At 44.8% G+C, this 16,996-nt stretch overlaps 2 protein-coding genes across 4 annotated transcripts in view; one reads left to right on the forward strand and one right to left on the reverse strand.

Moving 5' to 3' along the window:
- Positions 1–1,517, reverse strand: part of hivep2a (HIVEP zinc finger 2a) — a 64,517-nt gene extending 63,000 nt beyond the window's left edge. The window contains exon 1 of the mRNA XM_072702796.1: positions 990–1,517. The gene's annotated coding sequence lies outside the window, so the exon portion shown is untranslated. The remainder of the gene's footprint in view (positions 1–989) is intronic.
- Positions 489–16,996, forward strand: part of aig1 (androgen-induced 1 (H. sapiens)) — a 41,791-nt gene continuing 25,283 nt past the window's right edge. Inside the window, exon 1 of one of the 3 annotated variants that reach the window (XM_023840947.2) lies at positions 489–776. In XM_023840947.2, coding sequence (XP_023696715.1) covers positions 492–776 — 285 coding nt within the window. In that variant the 5' untranslated portion in view covers positions 489–491. Of the gene's footprint in view, positions 777–12,945; positions 13,276–16,996 lie in introns of those variants that run through there. The other 2 variants (XM_072702798.1, XM_023840948.2) reach the window with 2 other exon arrangements.

The following is a 16,996-nucleotide window of genomic DNA, read 5'->3' on the forward strand; positions in this document are numbered from 1 at the left end:
TTCCCATCCGGATCTGAACTTGCAAGCCCAGGTGCCGGTCAAAGTTCGGGGACCCCTAAGCAGGTGAATGGCATCAGAAGTCCTTCTGAAGCGGAAATTAAGCCAGAAGCAGCCGAGACATTTTAATTCACAACTTCTGCTCGAACGCGCCTCCCCCGCGAGTCTCTGCACATCTGGAGTGGAAACAATGCAAATGACGGGCGAATGTGTGCACTCTTAGGGGACGGCGGAGGAAGAGGGGTGACGTTTCTAATTAATCTGCACTTTACACATGGATAACCTGAAAATAATATCAGCGGTACTTTATATGGAATTATCAGTTGTATATATTTTATGACATTAATATTATATTTCTAACGTCTATTATACGTCTAATGACTATATTTTCGGGGTAGCTAGAAAATAAAAATACACATAATTTAAGTAAAAACCTGCCAATGCAGCTTCAAAGTTGAATTTGTCCGGTTTCCGAACTGACTTCTGTGTTGCATATGGTGCAGCGACCGCCGTCGACGGCTGGAAACCCCTTGCCGCCCCCCTCTCGTCTGCTAACACGTCATGGAACATTCCCGGAACGGGCCAGCGTCCCACCCACCTTCCCTCTCCCAGAGACGCGCACACATACATACGGTTTACATGCAAATAACAGACCGCGGCGATTTATACCCAGATCGCGCTCCGTCCACGGCGGCGGACTAGCCGGGAGCACGAAAGACTTGTGCTTCAGGTCGGAAAGTGCGGAGGGGGATGCGCGCTTCCGGCCGCAGATTGAACAAGTAAGTTCATTACAAGGTTTTTGCCCGCTGCATCTGCTGTGCAAATTCCTCAGGATATTACGCAACATTCTTAATCTGCATGCAAGCAACTGGGATTTCCCCACATATCCGAGTAAAACGGCACAGAACCCCCTACACGATCGTATTATTCAGCAGCCTGTCACAAAACGTTGCAGCAGAGTTACGCTGCTGACCCACTGTCAAATCACTCACCTTGTCACATTTAAGGTGCATCCAGACACGTCCAGCTACATCCAGAAAGGAAATGTCAACCCTTTGCCAGCAGATTGTTTAATAAGTCCTCTCTCTTTGATGACCAAACAGTCCGGATCGTTTCGGGAAATAGGAAGAGAAGGCGAATAACTAAGCTTCGGGCAGACTTCTCATGACATGTAGTGAGTGTCGTTCTTCAAAGACGCTGCGCTTCTAGCCGCCCGTGTATACGGAAAAAAGAAGATAAAAACACTGTCACCGGATTCCTCCTCTTTGCGAAGTTTTTTGAGCAGCCGAAGCTAGAGAAGGAGCCTGCGATCAGGAGACAGACAGGGTTATTCCTGGCACCACTTCCCAGAATAGAAATGGGGAGAGAGCGAAGAGAGCGAGCGCGCGTGTGTCTGTGTGTGTGTGCGCTCGTGTGTGTGCGCGTGTGCCTGTGACGTCATCGGATCCCCCAGCGCGTCCCGGAGTGAGGCTGCGGCGAGGCGGCGTCAGGGAGAGATGGAGAAAGCTCCCCGCCAACCGCCTCCTGGGCACTCCGCGCGCAGGGAACTCCCTCGGTGCCGCGGCCGCCGCGTGCCGATCCGCGGGACGGGAGGAGACGCGCCCTGTCAGCGAGCTGCGCCATTCGCGCGCCGTACAGTGGCGCGCTCCATGTCCCCAGCCCAGTCTGATCTGCCTTAAATTACTTAATTACCACTGATTAATCCCATGTATAGTGCGCAGTTCCGATTATTAAGATGTTCTGTAGAATGGGAACAGTTCTTTAAAATGTAATACATTTTCTTACAAACAAAATACACGATATGAGCGAGCTCCTTTTAACTATTAGGTAGCCTATTTTCGTTGAATTACATCTGTGTATGCATCCCGCATTAAAAACGTATTACTAAAATAATGCCATGTTTAAGACGTTTATGTATTGTCTGTTCGTTTGACTTACTTATTCATTCCATTATTATTTTGAATCAGAATAGTACGTGACATGCTGCTTGCCGAGCAGAACACCAGACAAGACACAAGGCAGTTCATATCAGCCAATTACTGAGGAAATATGCTTTAAATTAACTTTCAAGCAAACAGCATAATATTTAAATGAAGGAACCTAATGGTTTTAATTCAGGTTTCCATGCAACCCGTATAAACAGGAAAAATACCAGTTATGTCTCTGCAGCTGACTGTCCCCGGAACACCCCTGCATCAGAGTCCTGAAGATTTTAGGAGACGTTTAAATCTGCGCTGAGGACCTCGAGGACAGACAAAGCTGGTCACCCGTGAATTAGACGTTTCCTTTCGGTTTCGTTATGGCTTGGCTCAGATGAATCAGTTACGCCGATTACACGTAGTTATATTTCATAGTTCTATGGTTGTTGTTTTCAAATTATGCCTAATTTGAAGCAATTCCTAGATTGCTTACAAAATCAAAGGAAATTTATGGAGGACGATGAACACTAAGTTCTGTGATAAAGGCTTTTATTGTAAGTTGCATACACATCTTACGATTGTCATTTCAAGCAGTAGGTTTGCTGTGCGTCAGTTGCCTTTTGGTGCTTTTTAAGTTGCTAATTGGTTTTGGGTGAATCACGCATTTTATTCAGATCTCGGATTCCCCGCTCGTCTTCCGTAATTGCCCTAAGATATTGTAAACCCCTGTTTCTGGGAACCAATTGGGAATATCCCAGCCTCGCCGTCACATCCTGCAAACAATTTACGGGGCTGGACTGAAGAGGAAGATTACAATCTTGCAACCCTTCAGAATCCTACCTCTCACTGCATTACAATGGCTTAGTCATACATAACATGGTTGGAACGGGTCCCAAAGAGAATCTCCTATAATACCTGAGTGGGAGCACTGGCCACAGTTCATTGAGATCAGGACATGGATCATCACATCTTACACCTGGTTGAATACACTACATAGCTGAATCGTAAGTGTTGACATTACACTACGAATATACTTGCTATTACGTGAAGACAAATTAGACAAGCCGTCAGCTTAAATGCTCCCTTTGTTTTGGGGCTGTAGACCAGAATACCTAATTTAAGAATGTTCACACCCATTTATTTAATTTCCATGCTTCTTACTTGTTTTCAACCTGAAATTGATCAAGGCACACCCAAGTTTCTAGGAAAAGTAAAGCTGAGCAACCGGCTACATATGTACAAGAAACTATGATACTCTTATGCAAACCAGTGTTGTTTTTCTGTGAAATTCTCCATCGTGACGTTTTACGAGTTATTCGGTACAGTCGCTGACGTCACAGTCGGCCGTAGGACTGAACCCAAAGGCCATCCGTTCGATGCAAACTCACAGGAGGGTACCCGCGGAAGGTATTATGACAATACCGCTTAGAGATATGTGTGTACAAGGTCAGGATCTCACCTCTGCGTTTGCTTCATCACAGAGGTGTCATACAGGAATGCTTCCCAGGTAACAAAGGAGCGGTTTCCAACACAATGGATCTTTGACATGTTTTTGATTGTCTCCGCTTACTCACCAGATGTCCCGCCCCCTACTTTTTTTTTAAAAACTCCTCTGATACTTTTTTTTTTTCCCCAGAGCAATCCTCCACCTTCACAAAGCCCTTGGACCTGTTTGACTAACAGCACAGTCAGAGCGTTGTCATAAACAGAAATCCCTTTTCTTCTTTGGGGGCGGAGTTACTGGGAAATTACATAAGGACGGCTTGATTCTGACAAAGTTCAATTTAGCTTAAGGGTAACACAGGGTGGTTACGCGACGTGAGAAATTACTTTGGCTTGGGTTCACCATTGTATACCTGTCATTACCTGCTCTCCCATCATAAACCACTAGGATCAACTCCCTGAGCTGCTGATGCAGCTCTTCTTAGGTATTTCTGCACACAGTACTGAATTTAGACAGCATTATACGCTACTTTTGCAGCCCTATTGAGTTTTTTTAAATATATATTTTCAGTGCTGCTTTTAGCTGAAACTTCATTGTCGAAACATTTTTGCTTGATTTTAGTATTACATTTCTGCATAATCAGGCATTGGATTCACTTTACATGTTGTTCTCAACTGCAATTTATTTCTTTTCTACATCCACCTTTGACTTGATTGCCTGAGGTACCTGCCCCGCACCTGCCTGGATACTGTACGATGACAACATATCGTGCTGTCCTGTGATGCTCGGATGCATTTGTGTGCACACTGCAGGTCGCCTAGAAATGCAAACTTCCATTGCAGCACAGTCGATCACCTTTCCCTGGTGCACATGGCGACTGCTGCACTAGTATAGAAATGAGTCAAAGCTGTAGTCAGCGCTGGTTAGTGGAAGTCACGAACAGGTGCGATGCTAATTAGAAATAAGAACGGGAAATTCAAATAGTAAGTAAAGCATGTGCTATGTGTTTGGTCACACGTGGGCAACTATCTGAGAATGGTCAGCTCCAGTGCCATTCTAGACGATCAAAGGCTTTGCACTCAACTTTTGACGTGCTTAACAGAGACCTCTAGTGGTTGTACTCTGGCTGTGCGTCCTTTTGTACGAGAGTGTCATTCATGTCCTAACAGAACACGACCGACTTCCGATAGCTAAAACATCATCCTTATGGAAATTTCAGTTCCAAACAGGTAGTCTAAAATTACATCTGAGGTAGTCTACCAAACAGGTCATTTAAAATTCATTCGCTTGTAGGGAATGTAGACCGCAGGTTCTCCATGCCCAGTATGAACTGTTGGAAGAAGGATGGATGGATGGATACAGGAAATGTACATGCAGGTTAAAATTTCCGTCATTAGTAGCAGCGGCTGAAATCCTAGGCATTCTGCTGATGATGGTACCCCTCCTGAGCCGGACCATATTCCCCATCAGGAACTGGGCTACCATGTGCTAAACACATGACATCCGTAACGTCTGGTTCAACAGAACAGTTCCACTTTGAAATGAGACCAGAGCTTGCACAGGACCATTTCCACCGTTCAAAGATGTTTGCATTTCTTTTATTGTCGTCTGACAAGCCGCCCATGTCTGTACAGCAGTGGCTCAGCGCCGAGTTCCGCCTGTAACCCCCCCAGAACATTCCGTGACCTTTGTCTTCGCACAGGGTCGCTGGATTCCTCTGCCTTTCTGCCCATACATATCTCCCTTTTTAATGACAGTTTCATTAATATATTAATATATAATATGATTGCCTATAACTCATTTTGAAATATTCATTGTGTATTAATAAAGGTACTTAATCCTATTCACAGGGGTCACTGCTACCTTCGGGTTTCAAATAGACGTCCCGCTGGGATGAAAGGTGACAGACGTGTGACGGAACTGGTGCCCGCGTTGTCACTCTGAGTTTAGGGCCAGGCTCAAGATGGCTACCGTTGACGATGCGTGGTCAACAATGGCTATCCAGTTGTATTTACTTGATGTTAATGATTAGTTATTCCTGGAGATAAGCCATTCCAGTTTCTCATCAGCTAAGTTAACCACTTGTGATGAACAGAAGTGATCACAACCTCAAAGAGATATGGGGTGTTTTCTCAATAGCAAGAAAGCAAAGATTGTGCTTGTGGTCTTGGCAAGACTGATCTTGCTAACTTGCCTCCCAAGAACGAACATACGGTGCAGTGAATCATGGGATTGATTTTGTCTGGCGAGGATGCAACTGATGTATCCTTGATATTTGAGGCTGTCCTCGTGTACTTGTCTTCTTAGTATTGGACCCGGTCTTCGGCAATGGAAGAAGATATAAAACGGGTACACGAGGACACAAGCACGATCAAGTACACATATCGAAAAACACCCATAGCGATAAGCTTGAAATGCACCATCAAACTGAACCTTTTTGATTGGATGCTTCTGGCTCCTGATGCCATTTTATTCTCAGTGTTATATGACTTACCAGTGGTCACCAGTTGCTTCTAAATCACTGGAAAAAGGCACATGAGGATACCGTGGTATATGCGGAAGAGGCGGGTTGTTGATTTAGACTGGTCTTTGGGTGAAGACAATGAGGGGGACAAAAAAAAATAATAAAAAACACCCAGACCAAAGTCTGTGGCCGTTCCAGAGCGCATCGAGGAAATGGGCTTGCAGAGAGCGGCGTGACTAAAGGGGATGCAGGCAGCGTGAAAGGCAGGGTGCCAGCGGCATGGGCATGGACCGCCGTGCCAAGCGTTAGACCCATTATCTCTGAGTGGCCTAAGGAGCAGCAGCTTTTATCCGACGTGATTAATGCATCGCACAAAACGGACGCTTTCGTTTTAACCGGGCATGCAATTCTCAACAATTCCGGTCGCGCTCTTTGATCAGTGTATATCTGCAACCCCCCAAGCCGAGATTTAAACAAGCGACCTTTTCGGGTCGTTCGGGTCCGCTGGTTAACCGCCACCGGAGGCCCGTTCTGGAGTTCCGTAAGACGTCTTTGGTGTCTGCTTTCTGTTACAGAAAAAAGAGGGGGGTGGGCGACAGTCACAGCTCTGTGAGCTCCGTAGCTTGTTCCTGTTAGCCGTCCATGGGTTTATTTAAAAAGAAGAAGTGTTTAAATATGGCCGAAAAATGAGATAAACAGCCATTCAGTCACCGAGCGCATGATAATAGGACCACTTCGTTTAGAGATAACAAACAGCAGATGATAAGCTGTGGTCCCCGGCGCAGTTTGTGTTGCACTTGACCATGTGCGATGCATGACAAAGCGAGTGCACGTTTGTGACACTGCCAGCTTTGTTTTTATCACTTGCTGGGCATCACGACTCTTTTTTTTTTTTAAATCCCCGTTAATCATCTCCCTTGTTAGCTTGGCTTATGTGATTTCACGGGTGCTGTTTGGTCAAGGCCTTCTCTCTTGGTCAGATGGCCACCCATGTTTTGGGTCCAGGCAGCCGTGTTTTGACCCCCTTGCTAGCTACCTCCCAGTGGCACCCAGTGGCACCCAGCAGCGTGCCCCAGCACAGAGCGTCCTGGCTGCCAAAGATTCCACTTCCCGTTTCTGCACCTTTTCACTGTCCTGTCTCAAACTCCGTAGGCTGGAATGCATATTGTGACTACATAACAACAAGTGCCAAGTGTCCTTCCAGATGCTAATAACTTCCACACATCGTTTAAAATTTCAGGTTCGCTCACATACCTTCCTTTCCCCGTGAACAGAGCCAGACTTTTGGTACCATCTGGGCTCCGTGGGTTCAATATAACAATCTTGTTTAAAATAATTCCATTCTCGTCTTCTTCGTTTTACCGAATGAGCTGTTCTAGTACCGACACTCTTGGTAGTGACTTTCATGTGCACCAGTTGACAGCATATCACGCGTGACTGGACTACATCAGCAAATCCGACAGCATGGAATGCAGACGCAAATCTAACGATGTCTAGATTCATTCAAACTCCCACAACAATCGTCCATTCAAGCTGCTCCCTGTTCAAGATCCCTATTCAGCAGGTCTCTGGCCCGGAAGCCTCGTTCAACGAGGAGTTCAGGTTCTTTGCGGAAGATGTAATAGGTAGCTCTCACACAGTCCAATCAACACCTTTGCAGAAATACAGCTATCTGTGATTAACAGTGTGGTTAAATCAAGCAGTTTTATGAGGAGAACTTATCGCTAATTAGGAGGTCGGGACAAGGGTGAAAGAAATGCGAGAGACAACAGATGTCTGCAGGTCCTGCTCATTAGATCGATGGGCCAGACTTTGATGTTGGTAAACAATCACAAACACCAGTCTGATGCCAGCATTTGTATATAACCATTATACCAAACATCCTTAGGCCTTCATGCCGAGTGCTATTTTAGGGTTCTACTGTAATGTACTCACCAGACAGGGCTTTCTGCCCTTGTCCTGGGCAATGTGGACACACTTCGCCTGGGGATGCTGCAGTTTTGCGCTTATATAAAATAAAAGCACATCAAGGGAGTGCAGTGGCACCAAAATTAGAACCGTAGGCAAACGGATGAATGACGTAAGTCTCACGTGAAATCCAAAGTGCCTCAGTCGAGAAATTTCAAGCCAAATAATGGTCAAGAGCAGAAAGGGACGTTTGCGATGGGACCGCGGTGGAGAGGGGGAGTCCCCCCGTGTTTCGTAGCGAAGCAGACGGGTCAGCCGTGCCTCTACATTTGGAAGCGGGACTGATTTTCAGCCATGAGGTTGGGCATGAGGCTATGCTCCTGGCTGTGACATCTGCTATTCACATGGAACAAGGCTCCCAGAAGGGGGGGGAGGTTGGGTAGCCCAAAGTGCCCTCTGGTCAGAGAACAGCTTTTCAGCACCACAGCGCACAGCATGTTTAACAGATTGACAGATATGTCTTTTCATTCATTTTGTCATTACAGTTAAGCTGCACACAAACATACGTCACCCCTGCACCTCTCGGTATAAACTTGCATTATTTCTTTGATCACTAATTTACTGCATATCGAAGTACCCGTCTATCAAACAATAGCTACATGCTAAGAAAGGAATGCAATATGGAAAAAAAAAAAGCTCCAATAACATTTAGCTGATGTAATCAAAAGTGCGTTCCCAAACTGAAAGTCTGTCTCTGAATCTAAATATCTCTCTCCCGAATGTTAAGCAGCACTTACTGTTGTCAGGGAACCATACAATTCGATACAAAGGCCACCACAGTGACCTGTGCCATAGGACGTTAATATGGGCCTAGCGTGTCATGTAAGGACTGTACAGTCTCAGGGCCCAGAGAGGGTTCTTGAAGCATGGACAGCCAGATACATTAAGCATGCTGTCTGCACGGGTTCTGCTAATTTGCAGAATCCCCTCAATCTGGGCACAAGGGCAGGACTTTTTCATTATATAAGGAATGTCTTCTGTCCAGTGCTGGCACTTGTGCCGATGTAGCTGTCTGGTCCTGTCGCGGGTTCGAGTCCCTCAAGGAGCCCCGCTCTCACACTCTCCTTCACGGCACCTGACCTGCTTTGCTGCAATCAGACACGCACCCGTGTCAGCACTGGTCCCTGGAAGGCAGAATGCTCATTACCGTAGGCTCTGACGCCCGGTTTAGCTCTGAGCTCAGCAATCACCTGCACGCAGCTCACAGAAAGAGCGGAACGTTCCAACAACCTCAGGTGCATGTTTGTGTTTGTTTGCTCCGCCCCCAGAGATTTACATAAGCACTGAAGTCCCATATATCCATCTCCCACCTGTCAGGACAAACCTGGATCTAGCAGCCATCACACAAATAAATAAGTCTCAGTTACAGTAAAACAGTATTTTTAAATTGTTGTCTTTATTTACTTAATTTTATTGTATTTAAACTATATTTATTGAGTTATATTTTTATAGTTATTGTCTTAAATTGCCCGTGTTGTAAGGTGAATCATGTGTGATAAGTGTCTAGGATTATTCACCACAAGCCTAATCTGCCTGTGGGTATAAATAAAGTAACTTGACCTGATCCTCTCCCTGGGACCACAGGCAGGGGTGTCCCCTAGAGATTTTAGGCCCCATAAAAGCACATCATATTTGCTCCCCAACCCAGATTAATCCAATTATGTCCCAAACATAGGGGGCCCTTGGAATGGTCCTAAGTTGTCCTCCTTTATGACGCCCCTGAATGAAGTACACAAAGCAGGGGACGGCAGCGCGACAGCCCTGTAGGGGGCGCACACAGTCCTCGAACCACGGCCGGATGCAGTGCATCTGACTGGCCCTTTCACCAGGATCAGCGGTGCGTAAAGTCCGGCCCGCTACACGGCGCTGAGTGTGCCCTGCGCTGGGTCCCCCGTCCTGGGTTGTTCCCTGCCTTCCACCCTTAATCTGAGGGTCTGAGTTAAGAGAAGTTACAGAAAATGCATGGGAGGAGACACATAATGAAAAATGCAGCAAAGCAAATGTAGCTAGTATCTGTAGAAACATTCACAATAAAATGTGAATCTGTTACTTAACATCCAACTTTGCTCAAAAGTTCCAGGAGTCTCTCATAAAGAGCTCCTCGTCCTTGACGCCCGCGAATGATGCTCAGTGTCCCAGAAATGCATCTTTCTGCTACCCAGTGGTGGATGAATTAACCCACAAAGATGTTTAACCGTTGCAATCCCGCCCCACCCAGTAAGGAAATTTTACCTCCAGCCACCAAATACTCCCCCCAATCTGCAATCCTTTGCCTCCGGTGAGCATCTAATTTTAAAAATCTTTATTTTAAATAACGCTTCATTTAATCTTGTACTTGGAAATAGTGTACATAGAATGAAAGTTGGTTACAATGACTTTTTCTCTACTTCAACTCCAGTCCGGCCTTCTGAAAGTTTGAATGGCATTGAACTGGTCCGTTGGTTAAAAGGTTTGAGGACTCCCTGTTCTAGGGTACATTAGGGGGCTTAATAACCCCCAGAATCAGGGTATTTCTGCCAAGTCGACATCAGCTCTTCCTAAGAACCTCGGCGCCATAGTATATCTGAACATGAAAATGTAAATCTGGTACCAGATAACATTTAGTCAGCTGATGTCGATGAGATCTCCCCTCCGCCTGCACGGTTTAATTGTGGCTCTTCAACCAAATCACTCCATATCAATAGTCATCATTTTTCCAAAGTCATCCCTTCCTATAAGCCGGGAATTAGAGGGGGGTGTAAGAGATACCTCTTCAAAAAAGAGCCTCAACGGATCGGTTTGGAATTGGGAAGGTCGCTATTCGGTTACTCTTGCTGACTGAATCTTGTTGTGTTATATCCATGTACATGCTCGCAGTAGACGTGTTCAGTGCTGTGCATTGAGGGCAGGGTGCATGTAGAGGGGGGGGGGTGGTGGTTTAGGTTAGACTATGCATTGCTTGAAACCCCAGAAAACAGTATCATGCCTGCCTGCCCACCCCCACTCCGACTAACCACAAGCGAGCCGACGACAGCTTGTGCTCTCTGGCAACTCTCGGCCTGCTTTCCTTGCACTAGGCAGCCGTTGCCGGGGCGGTCGCCGGGCGGCTGTTTGCAGCTCCTTCATGAAAAAAAACGTCACGCGACAAGACAAGCGAAACCTTCGCGGTGTGCGCTGGCGCCCAGGACCCTGGAGAATCTTTTAGTTCTTGGTGTTGCAACACTTCGAAGTTTCATCTCAAGCGTGAAACATGCTTCCAGGACATCGTACGTAGCTTGGTTTCGCTGCAACCATATCTGTGTATTTAACGAACGGAACCGTTACTTAGCCATTTCAGTAAATCTGCAGTGACCGTAAGCCACACCGCTCACACCTCTGCCAGTCTCATTCATTTTCCCTTTCTTTTTTATTAGAGGGTGAAAAAGCATACAACAAGGTGACAGTAAATCATTGGAAAGGAAAGAAAGAACAAAAGAAAGGACATAAAAATAAGAAAAAAGCACAATGACAGAACCATTAGGTGTTCATTTGCAGTATATATAGTATGTGTAAACTGTTTAAGTTGCAAACTGTACTTCAACCATAGCAGTGAGCATGTACTGTGTGTGAGAATATATGTGTTTGTGTCTTCCTGTATGTTGTAGAAGATTAAAGTGATACATTGGGAGGTAGAGATGGAAGAGAGGAGAGGCAGGAGCAAAAGGAACATTTCTTCTAGAAATGGACACCTGGAACATATGGAAAGTTACATGCACTGCTCCATTTGTCACATTCCACAATGATCTCGTTCTTCTCAGCCTGACCTCTTCTGCAAACCTTGTCGGAGGCTATGCCTTCCACCTGGCCCAGAACACCTGCGTAACCCCTCATAGACGTTTGAAAAGCTCTAGGCAGAAACATCTAATCCATGATGTTCTAGCTGATGGTTCTGACTGGCAGCTTCAGGTGACGGATTTCACCCTGTAATCTTCTTGGGCGCCTCAAGAAAACCGTGGGACTATAGACTTAGAAAAATGCATTTAAACCGGGACATGTTTTAGCCTTCTTGTCGAGCTTGATGTCATTCCAACGGTTTTCTGGTAAAGTCATTTTTAGTGTTATTCTGGTTTATCTTTCTGCTATGGAGAACGGGTTTTAAAAAAATCCCTTCTTTAAAAATACGTTTTGATTTTCATGCTCTCCTAGACCTGCTTCTACATTGGTTATTGTTGGCAGCCTTGTTCCAAAGAATCCATAAAAGTTTAAAAACCACAGTGAAGTGCAGACTACACACGGTCCATAAAACGATTTTACATGTCAAATGTTGAGAACGAGCATGCCGCTCAGGGAATAATAAATCCACACAGGCTAGTGTATGATTTCGGAAAGCAGATTTGTGTTCGAATCGCTCCACGACTCGGAGCGCTCCAGAGGCGGAACGGCAACGGGGATGGACCAGCAGCACGGGAAATTGCTGTCAAGCGGCCACAATTTGTTATTTTGTCGCCGACAGGAGGGTCCGCCTTGATATATGTCGCCGATCGCGATCATATAGGTTATAATGCTGGCGCTGGGGAAGAAAATACCCTCACAAGACCGCCCCCCAGGGAAATTCCCGGAGTTCCCGATGGCCAGTCCGCGCCTGGAATGTTCCCAGTGTCACTATGGGCAAGCAGCGATTGAGATTACTGCTATAGGTCCCCAAACTACACAGTGGTACGGTTAAGTACAATATAAAAGACCTACAACTATTATGCAAGGATGTTACAGTCTGCGTGTGCCAAATTTTAACATCCACACTTTAAATGAAATTAAAGCAAGGTTTCACACTGCTTTCTGAGAGAACGGAGCGTGTGTGAAATCCCCGAATATATGTTTAGGAAATGAATTTGGCAAATAACTCCGTTAACATAAATTATAATTCAGTTATGAGATTAGATAAGATGAAACAGATTTTATTTAATTTTCGGATGGGCCGCATAATATATGGACGACAAGTAGACCTATGAAAAAAATCTGGAAAAATAATCATCTAGTACACACTTTGCAGTAATCATTTTTGACTTTGCGAAAAAAAACAAATGCAAATCGTATTAGGTGAGGAGAAGAGCCTCGGAGATGATGAAATTTGGCTGTCGTCATTGCTGCAGTACGGGTTCAGCCCCTAACTCCCGGGCACAGACGCTCAGGACCACGGTCTCCGTCACCATGACAACAACATCCCCTCCTTCTCCGCACGCGCTGCGCGCACTCCTCTTACGTCGCCTCCCATTTTTGCATCCCGGCGTCACCATCCCCTCCTTCCCCGCACAGAAAGATACCCACATAACAACATCATTGCATCAAGAGGATATAGCCAAAGACGAAAACGAAACGAAAAAAACATGGCGCTCATCCCCTCCCAAGTTTTAAGGGTAGCGATCCTCCTCTCCTATTTCTCCATCCTCTGCAATTATAAAGCAGTTGATATGCCCGCTCATCAAACTTACGGCGGTAGCTGGAAGTTTTTAACATTCATAGATCTGGTAAGTGTCCGTTGTTCTCATCATGAGCCATGTTGAGCGATGAGTAAGCGTAGAGATCGTGGTGGTCGCATCTATGGTGCTGTTGTGCGATTCCTTACCACATACCCTGAGCTGGAACCGGGCCTCTTAGACGTAGTAATGGTGGAATATGCATGGTTTCAGCCTCGTCTGTCTGGTGTTTTCCTTTGCAATACACATTAACATATGAAGCCAACACCCATCCAAATAACCCCATCCCCCACCTTTCAGACACGGTGCGATGCCTCATTGTCTTTGCTGCTGTCATCCCTAGTATCAGAATTACGAAACGGGACCCACCGATCCCGATTTGGGATGTTGGAAGATGCCATCGAGATGCGACAGCAGCGCATAAACGTGTGTGTTATAATGCCAGTCAGCTGGCATTAAATAAACTTAATTTTGGTGGGTACGAAACAGAAACAATAATGCCGTGCAATTCATTTCAGAAGAAAATAGTAGGCCTATTTAATACGGATTTTACGGCTTATTTAACTACAAAGACAATGTGCATGTGCTTATGGAAACTAGGATATTTACCACAGCCCCCAAATACACAGATATAAGAGACACGCACACACCCTCCACCCCCTGCCGCGATCCTATCTGGATCTGCTCCTCTCCCGGCTTCCTCTCAGCCCATGATGCCCTGTCAGTTAGTCAGATCGTGACTCATGTTTTCCACATTAGAATTCCAGCTTTTTAAACTCGTTTTAATAGCAAACGTGAACAAATACGAAACAGGCCAAGCAGAAGTAAACACGTTTTGATCCATTGTTAATTAGAGCATCATTTAATCTGCTTTGCAAATGCCCGCTCAGCGAAACCTCTTGCATGTCGCTTTTTAACCGCAGTTAAACTTCATGCATGAATTGCCTTAATCTTACGGTAAAATACTCCATTTGTTTGCATTTCCACCGAAACAATAACTTTTGAGCTGTGCGTCTTAGCGTGGCAGATGTCTTCGGTTTGTGTTTGTTTTTTTCTGGCCATATTTAAAACAAAAGGGAAAAAATATTTTAAATAGCCTGTTATTGGTCTGTAGTTCCCTAGTGTAATATATGACAAAATAAGCAATCTAATACCTTGGAAAAGCAGGAACTGGAAACTTAGGGCAAAATTATAATTTTAGCATCTTACACATACACTTTCAAACATGTTTGTACCTGTCATACTGACTTCTAGTTGTTTTTTATGTGCCTTATTAGATTTTGTTTCTAGGAATCATTGCTGATTTGATGGTAGACGTGTTGTAGTTTATTAATATTAAATAGCTTCAATATTCTCTTGAAAAAACCAGCGAATGCACTCATGAATATTTTGAAAATTATTTCCTCCCATAGACTTGAGCAGCGGAGATAAAACACCCCAAAAGATCACCTATACCGTGATGTGTCCCCTGAGAGCGCTGGGAATTCTGTAAACTTACAGCGTTGGCACATTACAGGCGTAGCCAACTACTGTCTGATCGCGTCGTCTCGGAAATTTCAGAGCTGTCTCAAGCCTTGTGACTCACGGTTGTCCTCAGAAAAAGGGATTTCCAAAACTCGGTCACACGAAGAGGAACTGATAGCTATCCAATGTGACACTAGACGGTGATATTTTATGGAGGGAGACTGAAACGTGTGTTTGCAGAGACACACTTGAGAGCAGAGCGACAGGATATTAATCGTTGTCTGTTCAAACCGTTCACATGAAATAGAGCTTAGAACCGAAAGCATTCAGTCCAAATTAAATTTGATATATTTGGTCCACAGATGGGGCAGCACGATGGGTAGCGCTGTCACATCAAACCTCCAGGCTTGAAGATTTGAATCTCGCCTCCGCTCTCCATGCGTGGAGTTTGCATGTTTTTTCCATGTTGTGCTGGTTCCTCTGGGCTCTCATCTCCCACCTACAGTCTAAAGACATGCTGTTAAGTTAATTGGCATCCATAAACTGTTCAGTGTGCCTTTGCTCCTTGGAATGGGCTTGCCCCCCCCCCCCCCCCATAATCCTGGATGGAGGACCATGGAAGAATTTCTACACAATGGTGTGGAAAATCTGGGTTGCCCAATTCCATAGATTTTCCTGCTCAAACGCATCTTAATCAACTAAATACCAGGTTTAGTGACTGTGTTTGAGTACGGAAATCTGCAAACAGGCCCTTCATTCCAGCACTGACTCTAAGGTTATCTTGGTAGTGCACATCTTCTTGTTGCTTATGTGGTACACATCCATTGTTGCTCAGGGAGACAGGAATGCGTCAAATTCAGCTGTGTGTGACAGTACCACCATTGATCAGCTACAAAAGGTCAAGCTTTGAACAACAAATTACTTGCACGCCTCATCAACCACTGGTTACACTGTTGTACTTTTGCTAATTTTAGTCCCTGCTTCAGTTTAATGTATAGACTGAAGATGGGGCTTGTGTCTCTATTATAAAGGACAGAGAATAAGGGGGAATGTATTTACTTCTCTGCCTCTGTACAGAAGGTTGCTGGTTCAAATCCCATGGCTGGCAGAGTGATGTCATCATTGGGCCGTGGAGCAAGGCTCTTAATAACCCCATTTGCTTCAGAGACTTAATGCCCGTTCTCTCTTAATTCTCATCTATGTCTGCTAAATTAATGTAACGTGCAATATATTAATATGTTTGTGCACTATAGTAATACATGGAATAGTATCCATAATGCATACAAGGATGCATTAACAGGAAGATTTTAAGAAGGAGATATAGACAGGTTTTGCTGCAGCAATCCATTACAGGGAAAAAGCTTCTCATTGACAGCAAGCCTGGATCTTGAAATACTTAAAAGTAAATCCCTCCTGACTTTTGGTCTGTTGGTTTTGGTCACAAGTACTAGGATTGTGGTTGTTTTGTGCTGTTTTTTTATAATATAATTGTGGTTGATATCTGAAAATGACACTGTTTGATGAATTAATATATGGAATTTTTTGAAGTTGTTGAAAAGAAAAGTGATGGTTTGATGTCCTGTGGACAGCAGAGTGATTCTGATTTGCATTACGCTCCTGGAGGAATGGTCGCTATGTTATTAATATTGGTCTTGCTGACCACATAGGGGGGTCCCAAATGGGGGGGGGGGGGTCCTGTTTTTCTGCACTAAAGTCTCTGAACATACCTCCAGATTACCAAAGTGGAGGAGATCTCAATCACCTACAGTCTTTTACTGGATCCCAGTACAAAATTGGTGTTGTGTCTCTGGATCCTGCTTTAACTTTCACCTGCTTTCCTGGGACACGTCACTGGGAGGCGGAGTTATTCACCAAGAGGAATTCAGAGGAGCATGGTCCAGTTTTGGGTAACATGTTGATTGGTTAAACATCTCAGTTTCTCCGTCGTCCAGCAAGTGCAAAAAAAAACATGTTGTTATGCTATGGTCAAGAAGTGGCTTTATCAGAGTTTCTAATTTAAATATTAAAAATGCACGACAGTAACACTATAGCCCATAGCAGCACCAAGAAACTGTACCATAACTGAAATATTGCGCAGACATGATGGGTCAATACTCAGACCAAAGACTGCTATGAAAAATAATAGCAGAACAGATTAAAAAATATGACTTAATGTATCGTAATTTGTAATGAATGTCAAATGTCAACATTTCTGGAACAGGAAACTTTGGGGGAAGAAAAGAGTGTTAAAGCATTTTCGTCCAAGGTCAAGTTCAAGTGAGTTTAGAGGTGAACAAAGTCCAATTCA

Source organism: Paramormyrops kingsleyae, chromosome 19 (assembly GCF_048594095.1).
Source record: "Paramormyrops kingsleyae isolate MSU_618 chromosome 19, PKINGS_0.4, whole genome shotgun sequence".
NCBI classification, from domain to species: Eukaryota; Metazoa; Chordata; class Actinopteri; order Osteoglossiformes; family Mormyridae; genus Paramormyrops; species Paramormyrops kingsleyae.